This window comes from Parus major, chromosome 6, assembly GCF_001522545.3.
Source record: "Parus major isolate Abel chromosome 6, Parus_major1.1, whole genome shotgun sequence".
Taxonomy (NCBI): Eukaryota; Metazoa; Chordata; class Aves; order Passeriformes; family Paridae; genus Parus; species Parus major.
In genome coordinates this window covers 8,961,081-8,979,872 of record NC_031775.1, presented here as the reverse complement: position 1 = coordinate 8,979,872, position 18,792 = coordinate 8,961,081, and the positions used below count along the sequence as shown (strand labels likewise).

Sequence of the window (18,792 nt, the reverse complement as noted above, 5' to 3'; positions counted from 1 at the left end):
TGTTTTTTGGCCTCAGAAGACCCACAAATATACCAATGCCATCTGGAGTACAATGCAAAGCAGACACAAAAATAGGCTGCATCATGTGCTTCTATGAAATACACAGGATTTCAAAGCATTTTGGAAATGTTATTAAGGAGTGGACTGCCAAATATAAAGGGGATTGTAGTACACACGAATTTCAAATTATAATTTACGTGCAGATAGTGAAACAATTCATTGCATGGAGTACCTTGCACTGGAACCTTTAACACTACATTCTCACAAAAAACCTGGTTACATTCCTGCCGGTCACAACAGCCAAGTTAGTTGAGTCCATAGGGATGAGTTTTATCTCTGCAAGCTGACAAACATCCATGATGTACCTGTGAGCACTTGAATCCTTCCTCTCAAACTGGAAAGATTTGAACATGGTACTTAGCTGTGTTACTAATCACATCTCGTACAGCTCAAGCTGAATGCACGTCCCACTTACTTTACGCCATATAAGGCACGCTATTGTCCTTTCCGTATTTCCTCTTGACTAGTATTATAATCTTGTTATTATCCAATTTTAAACCTATCATTAGTGTACTTCATACTTAGTACAGCAAATGTTTGGGTGTAGAATCCATTTACCTTGAAAGCCTGGAACGTCTCTAAAGGAAAACAGGACCAAAGTAATAAATAGCAAGAGCCAAGCTGTTTAGTTTACATAACCTATTATTTTGGTTTTAAAGATTTGACAGTATTCTTTTAACTCCTCAGCTTCCTGGGATAGCCAGAATTTTATCAATTTTCTTTATTTTTGGTCAGTGCATTGCTTAATCTGTTGCCTTCATCAAAATTTAAAAACATAAATTAAATGACACAAACTAGGATCAAATCTAAAATAAACCTGCTAAACAAGTTTAAAAAAAAGGTATATAAATTTGAGCAGCAGCAGGATGATGGCATATTGTGCTGAGAAGTACTCTTCAACATCACAGCCAGCCATACAAAGCTGCTAGTACTACTTTTCTGTGCAGACATTTCTGCTTTCCAAATGAATATATTTTTAGTATTTTGTTCTACAACCTGATTACCCAAGACAGCTCCTTGATTTCAGTGACATTACAGCTCCAGACCATCTATAACGCTGATCTATTACTTGGCCAATTTTATTTTTTTTTATATTAGATGTAAAATTAGATTGCAGACAACTGTTCTCTGTAGACTAATTTTTTTTCAGTTATCCAGAAAAATAACTTTTAGGAATTCTAGCTCAGATGAGCATCTGAGTAAAAGTCTGGAGTCCAATTAAGCAAGTGAAGGTGGTGCTATCAGTAGAATATCACTGTTTCCTACCCCTGTGAAGGACACGGTCCTTGGCCTCCTGGTCTGAGGTAGACCTAAAACTCCTAAGCCCTCTGTTACCAGCAGTACCTGAAATGTCTGCAGCCTGCTCTGAAGTATTTAATCCAAACTAATCAACAAACATTCTGTTATAAAGAGCTTTAGAATGACTTTTAACAACCTATTTTACCTTCAATTATTCCTATCTACTTACAAGTGAAGTTTTTCATATTTTCTACAGAAGCATCCCCATGAAGGACATCACTCACTCCATGACCCTCCTTGAACTTTTCGTAGAAAGAGATCTACATACTTATAGAAGTACTGCTATAATTAAATGACAACTTGCTTTCAAAGTCCATCCAAATGTGAAGCTATTAAACTTAAAAATGCAGAAGAAAGCAAGACTTGTCAGCAGCTAAGCTCCACTTTCCCTTTGGCCATGCAGGGACTTGCTATATATCATCTTGAAGGAGAGCAAGGGAAGATTAGATCCTGCCTTGGAAAAGCAATGTAGTGGGTAGAAGTGGGTACCAAATTATTGTCCTTTGCTGTGCTTTTGTAGGATACTATTTGCTTACAGTTATGCACAAAAGCACAACCTGCAAAAAACCACAAAACACAAGGAATCTGACAAGGAGAAACCTGCTGTAGAGAAAAATAACTGTGTTATATCCTGTGACTACTCTCCCCTTGAAAATTCATTTTTAATTTAATTTAAAATAAGTGAACACAGAATTTTCCACATGCTACCTTTCCTCTTTTAAATTGCTACTTCTAAAATGAAAATGTAAAAGGCATTTGCTGTACACAAAATGGCCCATAAAATTTTCATTGCTTCTGTTTCAAAAATGGTAAAAGTATTATTCATAGAAAAGAAAAAAATAACTTGCTGTTTCTGAATATAGAAATCCTACAGGTTGGTCAACAACTACTTTTTATTACAGCTTTGTAGCAATGTCTATGGAATATGACAAAACCAGAATAATGCATATTCTGCCAAGAATTTGCCACTCATTAATCTCACTAAATTATTTAGAAGGTAATGTTACAAACCAGTCCTGAGTTACTAAGAAAAAATTATTTATTTTTTTATCTCCTGCATTATTTATTTTTTTATCTCCTAGTCTCAAAGTCTTAAGCTATTAAACCATTTCCAGAAAGGCTGGCATTAGCAAGAACAAAACCAGTCACTTGATGTTGTAAACATTAACTTTCCTGCTTTACACCACTTCAGGCAACAACTATGTCATATTCCATAAACCAAGCACAGATATAGCCAGTAGTAAATGAAAAGCAGATCTTTACATAAAACCAGAGAGTATTAACTTGTAAACATTTTATATTACAAAGGAAGTGTTATGCCACCAAAGTGAGGTTGGTGCCATTTTTAACAAAAGGCTGAAAACATGAAGGGAAGAATAACCACTATTCATATTTACCTAGTGGATAAAAGAGGGTTAAGAAGGCAAAGAATTTATTCAGCTCTCACTTTTCTATTTTTTTAATCTTACATTTGTGTAATCCTTTCCAGATACTGTGAGTCCATATTTAAAATAGATGGAAAATATGCCCTTTTTAATTCTTTAATTTGGGGAGAGAAATATTAATACACTTTACTGATGGTGCAACTAAAACCAAAATGATCATTCAAATAAAAAGTTACACCTCAACAAGCTAACCTTGCAAAGAGGCTTGCACAGAAGGTTGGAAATTTGGGGGCTGCTTTCTAAAGTGACCATTACAACCCACAATAAAGAGACTTCCCTTCCTGAAAATTAACAAGTTAGCATCTTATATAATTTTCCATGGCATTCATCAGGAACAAATTGCAGTAAAATCAGGAATATGCTATTCTGAGAGGCTGTAACCATAGGGCAGAACAAATGATAAGAACAAAGGCAAAGGAAGGGCAAAGGCCATATCTAAAGCCTGACTCATGCTGCAGGAGGTTGATTTAAAAAAAGACTTTCAATTCTGCCAGTCTTTGCTCCCGTGAGTCACAAGGCACAGGCCATAACTGCCAAAGAAACAATGAGCATACTATAAAATAGGGCTTGAAAAGGAGTCAAGTATTTCACTTCCAATCAACTGGTATGATATAAAGCATCCTATTCAGGAAGCCACTTTAGCCTCTGAGTTGCACAAAGAAATTAGTTAAAGAATGGATATAAGCAAATACATACAGATTAATTAATTATGAGAAATCAGTTATGAAAATGAACCACAAAATTCTGTATGAATGTGATTATGATCCAGGTGCAAAAAGCTTTAATTCCATTCTCTGACCAGATGGATGACAAATATTCAAAAAATATTTATGTTTGTCCTGATGAAGCAATAGCCTTTTACTTAGTGTACAGAATGATTCCTTGCACATTGTGTAAATTTATACTGTACCAACAATAAACAGAGTATTTCAGACCAGCTGTAGGATTAAGAATTCAGTCATAAAATTCCACATAAATCAAAGATTATGGTGTTTTAACTATTTTTTTCAAACACAGCTGTTGCACAGCTCCATACCCCACATTTCAGCATCCCTTATTTCACCCCAATGCAGTACTAAAAAATAATCTTCATCTCTTCAGTACTGCATCATGTTGAAATACAAGGTCTGAGAACTGCAAGTGTCAATTCATCACTAAGACTGAGTCAAGAATAAAGCCAGTAAAGGAAGTAGCATTTAAAACTCTTCTCTTCAAATTCACATCAGATAGGAAAATCTGTGATCTACCTACTGGGAAGAAAATTCTCACATTTTCAAGTGTACAGAAATGCTTTCCCTTAAAAGCCAATGTTACCCAATAAGTAAGAGAAGACAGTGAAATTTCTATGCACTATCAGAGTAAAGTCAGTACCTAGTAAAGTAGGTATCTGAAATTTTCCTAGAAGAGCCTATTCCTCAAATCTATGTATCATTGGCTATTTTCCACTGAATGCAGCATATTTCTTACAGCATCTGTTCCAAATGCAATGATATATAATCTTTTCTAGATTAATTTCCCAGGTAAGAGTGAACATGAAAGAATTCAGATGATACTTCCAGATGTCTCTGCTTTTACAGTGCTGGCATCTACACTTTGCCCACAATAGGAAGTAAAGTGAAACAACACAGAAAAAAACAAGTATGGAATTTAACAAATAATAAAAGCCCAAATCATACTTTTACAAAGCATCCCATCTCATTTGAAATTATATTCACAATATTTTACATGTAGAAACTCATATGTTCATTGACTGCCACACCACCATGACATATATTGCCTGCATACTAGCCACTATGAAAATAACATTTTCTTCAGAGTTAGCATTGTCCCAACCACGTACTGGTCATTAAGAAACACTTCATTAACTATGTTTTAATAAGTATCTAAATTTCAAATAATTAAATTGCATTAAAGTATATTTAAATTATATAGCTACAATACAAATTTTAATATTTATTCATAAAATTACCTTAATTTTTTACTTACATAATTAACTAATCACTTATGTTCATAATTAAAAATTGAACTGTTACACCTATTACTTACAGCAGCCTTAATATACATCAGTAAGAACCCCTGCAGGACTTAGGAGTTTTTGGTATCGGGGAGGATGAGTGTTGAATAGGAAAGATGTGCAAAGTTTGCATTAATAATAATAATAATAATAATAGTAATAGTAATAGTAATAATAATAATAATAATAATAATAATAATAATAATAATAATAACTACTTTGTGGAATATATTCAGACCTTATTTTATATTTAATATATATTATTTTATATTTATCCTGCTGTGATTTCTTTCTTCTGCTGTAACAATACTGCAATTACATGCTTGAATTTCATGAGCTCCCTTGACTAACTTCAAGGAAAAGCATCCCAGAACAGAATTAAGTAAAACTGAGCAATCTGTTAAAATGTGAAAACTTCACTTTCAGCACACAGTCTCACTGCTCTATTTGGCTAGTAATATTCCATCTAGCTCTCAGCAAAATAAGTGTTTTTTCTGGGCTCTGCAGGTATGACCCACACCCCCAAGTGTGGTGTCAGCTGAAATTACTCCCTATTTTCAGGGAAATGCCCCTCTGAATGGCCAAGGGGCTGCAGTGTGGATGGGGGAGACTGGCATTAACTGCTGGCTGCACAGTGCCTGCAAATCACCAGTGTGGCTCTCTAGGGCACCATGAGCTCACCCATACACAAAAACTCCTTCAGTTTTGTTGGAAAATGTTCCACACAGCGTGGGGCTGACCAAAATAAAACAACCAGCAATTATGAAGAAAATAAAGCTGAGAGATATTTTATACTGAGAAGCAGAGTAACAAGCTGATAATGGAGAACTAACAACTGGAGAGTTTTGAGTACCTCAGAAATTTCAACAGCGTTTTGCTCTCAGTCATCTGTGCTTGTAAGGGACTACAACAATTTACTTGTGATGATGAAGATTACAGTCACTAGATATCCCAACTTTCATAGAAACCTCTTCAAACTGAACTTCACACTTAATATACAACAGATTCATTTAAGCTGAACATCCACAGTGGTGCTACAATATTGCTGTTTTAAATAAAACCAGCACTCCTTGAAGGATAATGCTTAACAAAATGCTGTGTATTAAACCTGTCTATGTAGCACATGTCCATCTGCCTTACTTCATAAGAGTGATTTTAAAAGATAGCAAAATAATTTCCCTGTATAAATCACCTATAACTGCAACAAGAAAATGGCTTTAGAAAGAAAGTTTTACAGCAGTTTTACTTATGTAGAAGCCCTACTATTTCTAAGTTTTAATACTGTATTTAAATTAAAAGATTCATTATTCTGGTTTTTTATTTGCCACTTGTTATATACTTACTAGCAATAAACAAATGAAATCATAAAGTTAAAAAGGCTGGTTTTCCAATATTCAGCTTTCGAATCAAAGTTGCATCTAGGGAGATATCATAGGAAAACCTGCTTCTGGTAAATGCCTGTGCAATTTTGAAGACAAGTTAAGCTTAGATAGCTGAAACCTAAAATATCAAAAAATGTAATTTTTTTTCACTTCATATCCCTTTACACATATCAAAGCAGAGAAGATCACTAGATAGATGTAGAGAAGAATCTTTAGTAACTATATACAATTCATAAACACAACGCACTGACTTTTTCAAGAACAATTAAAAACTAAATGCCTGAATGAAACAAAAATGCACTCCCAAGTTTAGTAGCAGCTTCTTTAATACTGTTCCAAATTAATGAGTTCCCTGAGCAGAAGAAAATAACAAAAGCAACAAAAAAGTTTCCAAAGCATGGAGATCTAAAGAGCATGTAAATCCTGGCCTCTGAGAATTTGAGTTTGCTTTATTGGCAAACTTTCTGGAAATCCATTATGTGAGCCACTGCAGTGCAAGTGGCTATGGAGGAGTCAGTGACTTCAGAGACATTTTTGTGGTGCAGAAATATGTCCTTCATTTCATAGCATGCTCTGCTGTGTTTCTATTTTCATTCAGAATTTGAGATAATATGAGAATAAACACTGCTGAAGGTGGTAACAAGGTTAATGAAGGCTAAATGTCTGCAGGTCAGCAGTGAACCAAGTGCAAGCCCTGTATAATGTAAGAATGTAAATACAGAAGTACTAGAGAATGTTAAGCACTCAAAAATTGAGGTGAAACAAGTGGCAAAATGTGACAAGCCATGAAGGATACTGTTCCCTTGACTTAAGTCAATATTGTATGAAACTGCCAGATGGTATAAATATCTTGTAATTCAAAACCTCAGAAAAAGCCTTAAATATTTCAGCTGTAAGAACACTTCCCAAAATTTCCTTTTCTATGTGCTGTCTGATTTTGTATAGCAAAATACTGCAACTGTAAAAACAGAATAGTGGGTAAATTAACAGATTTTCAGCCATCCAACCATTAATTCTGAAATGTCACATGAGCAGGAAGGTTTAAACTTAACAGATTCACAGAATATTCTGAGATGGAAGGGGTCCACGAGGATCAAGTGCAACTCTCAGGTAGACAGCCCATACAGGGACAAACCCCACAACCTTGGTGTTACCAGCAGCAGGCTCTGACCAGCTGCTTTTCTCATATTCATACCTGGAGCACTGAAGCACAAGAAGTCATTTTACCTAATCCCAATGGGGTTTGGGCCTCTCAGGTGATGGTCAGGCAGTGCATGTAAATAACCTTATTAATGAAGTTTCCCCTTTTGAATGTGGAATTATAGCAAGAGTGAAAAATCTTAATCAAATTCTCTCTTATCTATTTTTAGCTTCATATATAAAAAGTGGAGTGAAAGAATTGCCAAAAGATAACTGGAAGCATATGAATGATCCAGTTTAAATAAACCTCCAGTCTCAGGTGAGTACATAAGTTCCATCAGAGCCCTTTGATATTCAGAAAAAACAGACACAAAAGAACTTTCCCAACTCTTATATGGAATTCTCAACTTCTAATTATTCTAGTGAAAGCCCAACTATCTTTGCATCAATTTATATCAATTCCAGTCTCAACAGGATTTGCTTTTGATTAATTCAGTCTTGCAAAAAAGTCAGGAAGAACACAGATATGCAGTTTGGGGTTTTTAATTACTTAAACTGAATAATGCATCTTTCCTTAATTCGGCATAAACCCAGACTCACGCACCACAGAGCACACTAGACAACTGGTGCTGAATTAATGAGAACTACATGGACATTGCAGTACATTTGGTCCAGGGCTTAGAAGATAAAATAGTTCCTTTGAGCAATGTTACAGAAATTAGAAATGCAAAGTGAGTTAAAGATCAAAAACAGTAACCAGAAATCATAGACTTCATGTTAAAAATGCCAAAATATAAACTGTCATGTTCTAGGTATAAGGACTCCTAGTTTTGGATTTATGTTGATAGCAATTATATTACCTATAAAGTTGCTTGTAAACAAGCATTCAAAATTCAAAGTTGAGAAGATCCTACTCAGCAACAAACTTACTCAGATTCAAAATATTTAAAAACACAGTCAAAAAAATGAATTAAATGCGTTATCAGGGGAATAACTACTGGATCATGGATAATGACTAGACTGAATGCCTACAAGGAACTACACATATCAGCATACCATCTGGGAGACAAGAAATGAAATTTTATTTTCAACTGGTCATTCAGCTGACATAAGATAAGAAACAGTCAAATTTAAAAAAGAAAAAAAAAATCTAATCCCTCATATTAACATTAAGATCTCTCATATTACCATTAAGGAAAGTGTGCAAGTCAGTTACACAGTATAGATAGCTCAAGAAACTTTGGAAATCATCTGAGTGATGATAATGTGACACTAGAAGAAGCATGCTTAACTGCCTCCTCTCATTCAAGTAAACACAAATGCCAGAAGACAGAATAAGTAATTGTGGCTTCCCTCAGCAGGAAGGGAACGGGTTCTCTCCTTTTACAGTATTATCCCTGCATTCTATTAAAGACAAAACTCAACAGTCTGGGTAGCCTTCATTTAAGCAGAATAACTTAATTACAGAGTCAGAAAGACCACTGAAACCATTAGAGAATCCAAGGGCAGTTGTAAAGTAATTAAATTGATAATAAAAAGCAGGATAAAAGGAAACTAGTCTGTTTTTTCACATAATGTCCAGTTATTGAGAATATATTTTAACTAGGCAGAAAAGGATATAGAGAGAATAAAATTATGTAATATATTTTAAAAATGCAAAATGTTTGGCTATTAAAGGAAATTGCAGTGATTTATTTTTCAGCACAAATCCTTTATACTTGCTATTACTGTCCTGTTATTATCCTAGAGGGGAGTATGACTGAACTAAATATGAGCAAAGTTGAAATTGGTTATTATAAACTGCTTAGAATTTAGCAGTCAATCTACATCATACAGTCAATCTACATCAAAATAGCATTCTGTTTCTCAATCACTAAGTCTGGCAGACTATGATCTTCAACATTTATGGATTGATGTCCAGAAAACACAGGACGTAGAACACCAACCGATGATGACAACAGATAATCTGGCTACATCAGCTAATGTAAAGTCTATATGCTTATGTACCTTTGTATGAAATTTACATAAAACCAGTTTGGCTTACAGCATGCTTGGTACCCGACAAACATATACTAAAGAACATTAGTATACCTTTAGAAGTTCTAAATATTATAACCCTGGAAGAATACTAAGAGTGTTTCACTGAAGGGAAGGTTGGTTATATGACAAGGAAATCTTATTAGGAATCCAAATTTAGGTCATTCATATGAAAACACTAATTATGTTTAGTGTTCATATAAAAAAAAAAAAGTCCAAAATAGTAATATATTTTTTCAGTTTAAAAACAGCGGAATTCAAAAAGAATAAAATGTTTATGAGATATGTTAACCAACCACAGACTTAGTGCATTGCAAAGACATTTTAATTGCAGTGCTGACCAGAAACATGGTGGACATTTCAGTAATGATGGAGAAAAAGCAGAAGTTTCCCATATGTATTTTATTTCATAACTTAGAAAAGATAATCATCTAATGATTGCATACTTGCCTTCCTAATGTGACTAAGGAGAATGCAAATAAACACATCTGTTAGGCCAGACATTTCCAAATCATCATGTCTGGGTAACTTGCATTCAATAGCTTTTAAAACTCTATGGGCTACTTAGTGCTGGTTTTAGGCAAGTCTGGTACGTATAGTTTATAGAAGTTCCAGAAAAAAATTCATGTTATTTCCATAATCTTAAAAGAAATAACCATGAGCCATTAATTAATCTCAGACAAAACAAGGAATTCTACTGCAAAATAATTAAGTAGTCAAAACAAGTAATTATATTTAAGTATACATTTAGAAAAAGCATCATGTGCCATTTGCTTTTCCATTAAATGAATGTTTGAGTGACAGAGCTATAAATACTGGTGTAATTTACTCAGCATTGCCATGGCACTCATTAAACGGACCAAACCCCAGGGAATCTTAAAATGTATCTCTCAAGTCTTCCCTGGGAGTCCTGTCAGGAATGTGCTCTTGACCTTAAGTTATTTAATATTTCTATTAATATTCTACCTAATAATGTTAAACAATTATACCAGAGGATGAAATGCTTGATAATGAAGAGAGTAAGTTAGTGACAAGCAGGGCTTGGAATCCTGTAAAGCAGGATAGCAACAAACTATATACATTCATTTATAGGCAACATTTGCTTGTATTTATCTATAAATTCAGGACTGGATTATTTATTTTCTTCCAGTAAAGATACATTCTTGCTCAGTCAGGTTATAGATGAAAGAGGTCAAATTAGTCCATCCAGCCTGGCAATACAGTAGGAAGCAATTTCTAAAGCAGCTCTGATACTAACTCTCAATAGCTTCTCAAAATTCACACACTAGCACTACTTTTGGGCTAAGCCTGTCACTCATTCACCCATGAAGAAACCAAGATACTCCCCTGCCTGTCACCACTACCCATCAGAGCAGAATAGAAATCAGAATGTTTTTAGGGTCATTTTTCTGTGCAATGTTAAGTACCACTCACAGAGAGAGACATTCTGCAGTTGATTTAAATTATCCCGTTTGCTTTGAGTTCACAGGGGTAGGGAAGCAAGAACACAGTTTCTATGCATGTCAGAAGACACACACTAATGACATTTGAAACCAGTGCTGTCCCTGTGTTTCTGCTCTGCTCCAGTGTCTTTGGGCTACTTGTTTGACTTCTCAGTGGAGATCAGAGGAGAAGAGTATCATCACAAATGAATGCCACAATATCCATAGAAGTCTGTCATGGATTTTAGCAAATATATATTTATCACAAGGTTACCTTCTGGTCTTAATATTGTAGCAACTCAAATGCCTGTTGGGAAGCTGTATTACTTTAACTGGGGCCCTATCAAAATATACATGTTCTGTGAAACCTGGACTGATTAGGGTGCCTAGAAATAAAGCAAAAATTTTGTCTTCACTACAATGCAAATGTAATACAGTCTATTCAGTGACAGATTACTGACAACTCACCAAGCATATTGAGCATTCAAAACTGTTTTCAATAAATGCATTGATACCTGTTTGAAGGCATTTGAAGTGTAGAAAGAAATGTTACCATACATAAAAGCAGTACACATAAAATTCTTCAAGGAAATTTTGGAGAATTTAGTTTCCATTATATATAAAATAATTCATAATGGAAGCAAAATGTAAAAAAAAATACATCAAAGCTGTATAAAAGATGCTAGTTTGGTAAGAAAAATTGTAGAATTTGGATGTGCATTCAAAGATTCCACCAATAGATGGCAGAAATGCACAATGCTTACCAATAAAGTCATTGCAGATGACTGCAAATTTAAGGTGCTAAGCAAAGGAGCTTTGCGACCTGTAGATGTAGCAAAATCCAGTAAATGATTGCAAAGCCAAAGTGGCATTCCTACAACCAAGTTATCAGAGAACTTCTTTGTGTCAGTGTAACTAAATTCCATTAAACTATATCAGTTATTCCAAAAGGAATAAAGTGTTCTACAGATTCAAATATGGTTTCAGGCCAAGCTGCTCTGTAGAGATTATGGCAAAGAAAGTTGACACAGCATTAAAACAGATGATGTTTTCATGTACAGATTTTTAACTAAAACTTCATCTTGAAGAACAATTGCTGATGGGCAGAAGGCTTCAACCATCACCCTAACTATCTTAGACACATCTGTTTTTTTCCAGAGTCATCTATCTCTCTCCCTGGTGGGAAACCAGTTTCATTCTGATTCACCAAGAAAGCTGAATTTCCACCAGAGTTGTTGGAAACACTATTCTCAGACCAGGCACTGATACTGAAACCACAAGTCTCATCCAAAATTAATTGACATGTCTGTAACAGGAGCTGGACAGAATTTGAGCAACCACTGGAAAAAAGGATCCCCTTCCCTAACTGTGTTAATCACCATCTGAAGAGATTTGTTCTCCATGCTTTGCATGTGTCTGTATTTGCATTTGTTGACTGTCTTCTTTCCTCCACTATCTCAAATTATTTTCTGAAAAAAAAGTCAGTGTCAGCAGCAGCCTAGACTAAAAGGGATGTCAGGGAATAAGGATGAAGAAAAAAATCTTCCTGATAACAGAATTTACAAGGAATCACAGAGTTTCTACCACTTGATATTCTGCACAGTAGAACAGATGAAGCATATGGTCAGGAAAAGGAATTGATTGTTTAAAAGATCTTGATCTTTAATTTCTGTGATTCAGTAATGAGATACTATCAAATTAATATATTACATTGCATTAATCTTTGTATTATTATCACAATCTAAGGCTGATTGTTCCTCATTCACGTATTCTTGCAAATGTGGAGCCAAGATCATAATTCTTATGTTAAATCCCCCTCTAACAATACAATCCTGTCAAGGCAATTCAGTCCAATACAGTCAGCTCATAAAATCAATATTTCCTTTTTCATAAGCATGCAAGTACATGATAAAAGGCATTTCAGTTATTTTAAATGGTTTTGCTATCACAGAAGATGGAATAACAGTTTTAAGTGGTGTGTAAAGTGTTAAGTCTTCACTAAATACAACTGGAAGATATTCACCTGTTGCAGGACTCTACAATTTTCAGACTGCAAGCTATCCAGAGGAAAAAAAGTTCTAAATCTGAAACTTATGTAGGACACTCAGATGATGATAATTTTGTAGTAAAAAAAAAAGAAAAATGTCCATTATTTATATGCCATTATTTCTCCCATTGCAAATTCCTTTCTGTTCAACAATCCTTTTAGCCTACCTTCACTTGGACTGTAAGCAAAACATACAAACTCAGCAATGCACTGAAATAATTTGGTTGAAATTCACTGTCAAAATCACCTGTAGATCATTCTTCCCTTGGGAAGGTTCTATCCACTCTGTATAATTCTGCACCTGGAGAGCTGTCCTACCATTCTTAGGTTTCTTGTACAGAGCTGTGCAAGCAATACATAGGATTTTATAAAGTAGAGATGTAGCTTATGAGCAAGTATCTACACAAATGCTACTGTTAGCAAAACAGTGTTGGAAAAATGTCATGGGGATCTAGATGAAAATGAGCATCCAAAAACACACTGATGTTCACAGTACATCAGTGTATAGTTTCCAAGTCAGAACATAAGAAATGTTTATACAGCATGATAAAGCACTGTATATCACTGAATTATTACAGATTTATTAAAAATTTCTTTCCCATCTGTACTTCCCCCAATCTTTCAATAATATGTAGCTCTTTCCATAGGTCAAATGCATTCTTTTCATGTGCTTCCTTTTCTTACACTGTCTTCTGCAAGCAAAAATGACACCACAGAAACCCTTTTTGAAGGATTTACCAAATCTAAAAATTTGGTATTTTGCAGGTTTTAAGTGCTGTTTTGCCTTCAATTTAAACATTGATCATAATGACATGAAAACCTTTCAAAAAAGCATAACCTGATCTGTCTTTCAATATCAAATGTTGTCTGCAAACTGGAATCTATGTGGAAGACTAGATTTGAAACAACATCCTTTATGAATACTGATTGAAAACTTAATTCATATACAGCATTTCAAGATGCAAGAATGTATGTTATGAACAGCTGAATACAAAAGAGTAGCAGGGAAAGGAGAAAGCTTCACATCCTAAGAGCTACACAATAGGTGAAAGATGGCATTTCTGAATGAGTATAAGAACAGAAAAAATCTACTGGCTTTCCACTACAGTGAAACATGAACATTCAGAGCACGTGCTCTGCTATGCTTCACATCTTTCTGTAAGCACTTACTGCTCCAAAGGCAAAGTTTATTGTTTATTTAGGATAGTCTGGTTTCTTTAAAATACAGCTCAAACTGTAGGTCTATACTGATACTAGTCAGTCAGCTAAACCAGGACATCTCTTGTAGAACTGGACATTCAGAGAGCCACATGGGGACTTCGATTCTGCCAGCTACTTCAATGAACTCATCACAGCTGACTGACATGAATCAACAATGAAATAAACAAGGAAAGACCTTGATGCACAATACATTCCAGATGGTGCATTTTATTTTGGCTCCTAAATGATCTTGACATCTAAAGCATACAAAAGAAACCTGCTAAATCATTAACAAATTCTTAAAATGTGCCAATGTTGAATGATTTTCACACTGCCTAACTCTAAGCACTCTCTATTTACTCACCTCACTAAAAGACAAACCTCCCTTCTAATCCTACATACACATGCGGACAACTTTTGCAAAACCCACAACTTATATGTTCTGAATCTCCCTCAGTTGTATAATGATATATCCCTCAATTACAATATACATATTGTATTTATACAATATTTATATAAAAGCAAAAGGCAAAGTCGGCATCTAACCTGAAACTAAATAATATCATCCAAACACCCTACCTTTCCCCCTTCTCACACACTCAGTCCTACCACTGTATTACCTACAAGTATGAGTAAAATATTTGAGCTCTACAGACAGTAAATTTGGCCATCTCTTTCAAAAGTATGAAGGAACACAGTCTCCATTAATACACTTCAATATATTTACTTTAAAAATCTTCCATCACAGCTGCTCAAAATACCTTGCTGGTCTAAATTAAAGCTTTGTTAGGAATCCAAACAATTCACATTTTTGAATTAGTGATTGATTTCACTAAGGATGATTTATCAAAAATAATAATTCCTCTGGAAGCAGGTACAAAGCTAAACCATTGTAAATGTTACTCCTAAGATGACTACATTAAAAAACATGTCCATTTTTTGCCTCAGCAGGTGATAAATGTCTCAGGATGATTCCATGAGGAAACAGGCAAAGTTTGGCTACAAACAAGAAATCAAGATAAAGTGATGTTGGTGTAATTAAGAGATATGTAAATCTTTTCAACACTATGAGTGCTTAACTCTTCCTGAAAACTGCCATAAAACTTCTAAAATCTATGCAGCAGAAACTGCTAAATGTGCAAACGTTCTCATTATCCCTGTCAGTACTGTTAGTTGGATTGCTGTGTCACCATGAGTCAGTCAATTACGCAGTCACTTTCATGAAGGGTATTCATTCCAAGTAATTATCTCTGCCTCATTTCCCAGAGTTTGTGGTCTTGCTACTTTCTCATCTCACATTCCCTTTCAATGGATTCTGTGATTCTATTTATTCTCTCAGATAGCCTTCATCTCCAAGCATTTCAATCTCAAAGTTTTTGGGAAACTCGGATATATCACATACAAGAGTGAAAATGCATCCCGTTAATTCACATAATGCAAGGAATCTGAGATTAAATTATAGCTAGCGAAATCAGCAATTTTCTTTCAAGGATAAGCATGTTTTTTACTTAAATACATTCTTTTTACATTTTATTTCGTATCATAATATGGAACTGTATGACATTTTCCCTTTCAAAAAGCCTTACTTAGTTTTCCATATATGACAGAAGTGATATGTGATAAAGAGAGTAATCATATGAGGATGTGTAGTCATCTTTTCTGGCCATTTTACTGCTTTCATCTCTGGCATGCTAATAGCCATTGATATGGTTATATGGTTTACTGTAGTTATAAATTTATTGATCTCTTTGCATAAAACAGAAATTCACCAATATTTTTTGTGTATTTGCATTTCTATATTAAGATTAAAATATTGTAAGACTATTAAAGACCCTCTAGTTTATTTTCTTTCCCATATGAAACATTTAAGATAACTATTCTCTTCACTTCTCAGTGACAATGAGTGCCTCTATTTTTGGAGGAATTAATTGCCAAACTGTGAGGTTTCATATGTTGTCTAAAGACACATCATTCACAAAGTATGCCATTTTTAGGAAGTTCTCTCTGAATAAAAAAAATAACAAGTTTTGACCTTCATTTTTCCTAATGACAGAGCATGTAACACTTGTACAAAAAGCTCCATTTGACACACTATGGACATTTTTTAATTGCGTGTCCTCTCTATTTCTTTTCATATTCCCTTTTAAATGTGCCATACCTTTCCTAATGCATTCCTAGCAGCCCAACAAAATGTTAAGTTTCTAAATGTGTCTCTCAAATCAGTTGCTTCAGTGGATTTAAAATTTAGCCACACTGGCTTAAAAAATGCAGTGAGAATATATTGATTTCATTGTTGACAATGATTTGTGGCACTTCAGTTCAGTGAATGAACAATCTAGATCACCTGTTCAGGTTTCAAGCTGAGACAAATCAAATTCATGGTTTGATAAAGGCAGCCTCATGCTACACAGCACCTCCAAAATGGAGTTCTCCGCCTCTTAGAGTAGGGGATTATATTAATGATTTGAAAACAAAACAGATGTAGTAAGTGCTTTTTCTGAAAAAATGCACCTTTCTGCTTAAAATTCACTTTGAAAACAACTTTGGTAACATTCTTCTATTTACACAACGACACAAGATGAAGAAATTCTCCACCAAAATTGCAACGTTGAAGTACTTTTGTAACAAGCATTTTAAAGGTGAAACTACTGTACTTACCAAGCCAACTTCTGTTTAAGTATACTGACACAAATACTGGAGGGACCGTGAAGAAATCTACCACTGAGTTAACTTCTAGCCAAAACCATAGCTTGTCATTGGCTGCTATAAACTGGAAAGAAAAAAAAAAAAAAAAGAGCAGAAGAGATGAAAGAATCAGATTATTGACATTCTGATTGCAGGTATCTGTTCTAAAATATTAAACTCAAAAGATAGTGTAGTAACTATGTTTTAGGTCAGTCCAGACAAAGCACGTTTCACTAGCAAAAAGTCTGTATTGTGCATTTCTTGATAATCACACTGAGATTAAAATGAAAGGTCTAATTAATGAGATAGATCATCTATATGATCAGTGGCAATATCTGTGCTAAAATATTTTTTCCATATTTATTGACAATGTATCAGTAATATTAGGAAAGTATAGGCAAATATAAACTATTCTGAAATACATCTCCTTTGTTCTAGCACAGCAAATATGCTGGCAGTAGTCTGATCATGTATCTGATGCCCACAGATTTTGACATACAGAGTGGTTTAGAATGAGTCCCTTTACTATCTGTCCAGAGGAGATCAGCAGGATGACTCCTACAAGGCACAGCTCGGGACTGCAGCACCACTTCAATCTTTTGAAGTGAACCATGGATGTGGTCATTTCTCTCTCCTGAATACAAAATCAGACCAGGGAAACTGGCAAGCTGAGGTACCCAGGGCATCTTGCCTATGTGCTTGAATAAGGTCAAACTACTATTCACATTTGATTAGTAATTAAAAAGTAATGAAAACATTTGCCTTGTATAAACATTAACTATAAATATGAAAATAAAGGGAAAAATCCCCAGTATATCATGAAAATATTTGAGTAGTTTTATCTAAATCTTAAAACTTTGACTTACACATTTCAAAACAACGCATTCAAAACAAAACATATTTTTGCACGAAAGAAGATATTAACTGTGTTTGTTTCAAAGAAAATACGAGCTCTGTTTCAATCACCATACATAACAGCTATACTCCCCTCTGCTACCAAAGACACACTACTTACACGCAAGCCAAAGTAGAGTAGGAAGAACACATTGAAAGCCATGTCGATCTGTAATGTGAAATCTTTGTAGAAATTCTGGCAGGATTCTATTGGGCTATTCGAAAGACAAAGAAATCAGAATAAATTGTCAGTATATGAGTTTCTACTCTGCTGAGAATTGTATGCATCTCATTATAGACCTTGATTCAGAAATCATGTTTCTGTTTTCCAGTTGTTTACAAGATACAAGCAAGCATTTCAAAGGAATTATTTCATTCATTCAGTTAGTCATTCATACAGTGTTTATATTCACCTGTTCAGGTAATATTTGAGAGTTAACATGCAGATACCTTTAGGAGAGGACAAGCAGGAGAATACCTCAGGATTGCTTAACCCCACATTAACCCTTAAAGAACTGACTTCTTTCTAAAGGAGACACACCTATGATACTTTAGGAAGAAACCTAACAAGCACACAGCTACAGTGAAACATTACACGCTTTTAATTCATTATATAATATAAAACCTTTAACAAAAAATAGTTGCTTAGGAATACATTACCCATTAGCAACCTGGGGTATTTAGTCTTGTACAATCCCTTGTTTATAAGAAGTTGATTGGATTTTTTTTTCTTTTTCTCACTTCTTTTTTTTTTTTGTACGGCTATTTAATGTACTTTATGTACAGTACTATGAACTGAGTAGAAAAGCAGCATAGCCCACTGGTAAAATTAAATAACAAAATAAATTGAAGAATTTGAAGCAGTACTCTAAGGGTTAATTTCTGCATGCAGGTTAATTAAAATACCCTTGTGTGTATCAGGCAGCCATTGCAAATTTTAGCTTATTATTTTATGCTCTCTTTGACAGTGGGACAGATCCAAAGCTTACTCTATACAAACTGGTACTTTACAAATATATTTTTATCTAAGGAAGGTGGGAACTTCCGTAGGTATTATCAGTGATTTATTTGCTAAGTTTCCAACACAGGTTGTTGAAGCCACAGTCCAATGTTGTAGTCATAGACCAAAGTGAAAATCATGTCCCAA

At 34.6% G+C, this 18,792-nt stretch overlaps 1 protein-coding gene across 1 annotated transcript in view; it reads right to left on the bottom strand.

Annotated features, from left to right (window-relative positions):
• KCNMA1 (potassium calcium-activated channel subfamily M alpha 1) overlaps positions 1 to 18,792 on the bottom strand; it is a 255,043-nt gene that overhangs the window by 167,967 nt on the left and 68,284 nt on the right. Inside the window, exons 3-4 of the mRNA XM_033515702.1 lie at positions 17,767 to 17,860; positions 16,725 to 16,836 (exon numbers count right to left, since the gene is read on the bottom strand). Coding sequence (XP_033371593.1) covers positions 16,725 to 16,836; positions 17,767 to 17,860 — 206 coding nt within the window. The remainder of the gene's footprint in view (positions 1 to 16,724; positions 16,837 to 17,766; positions 17,861 to 18,792) is intronic.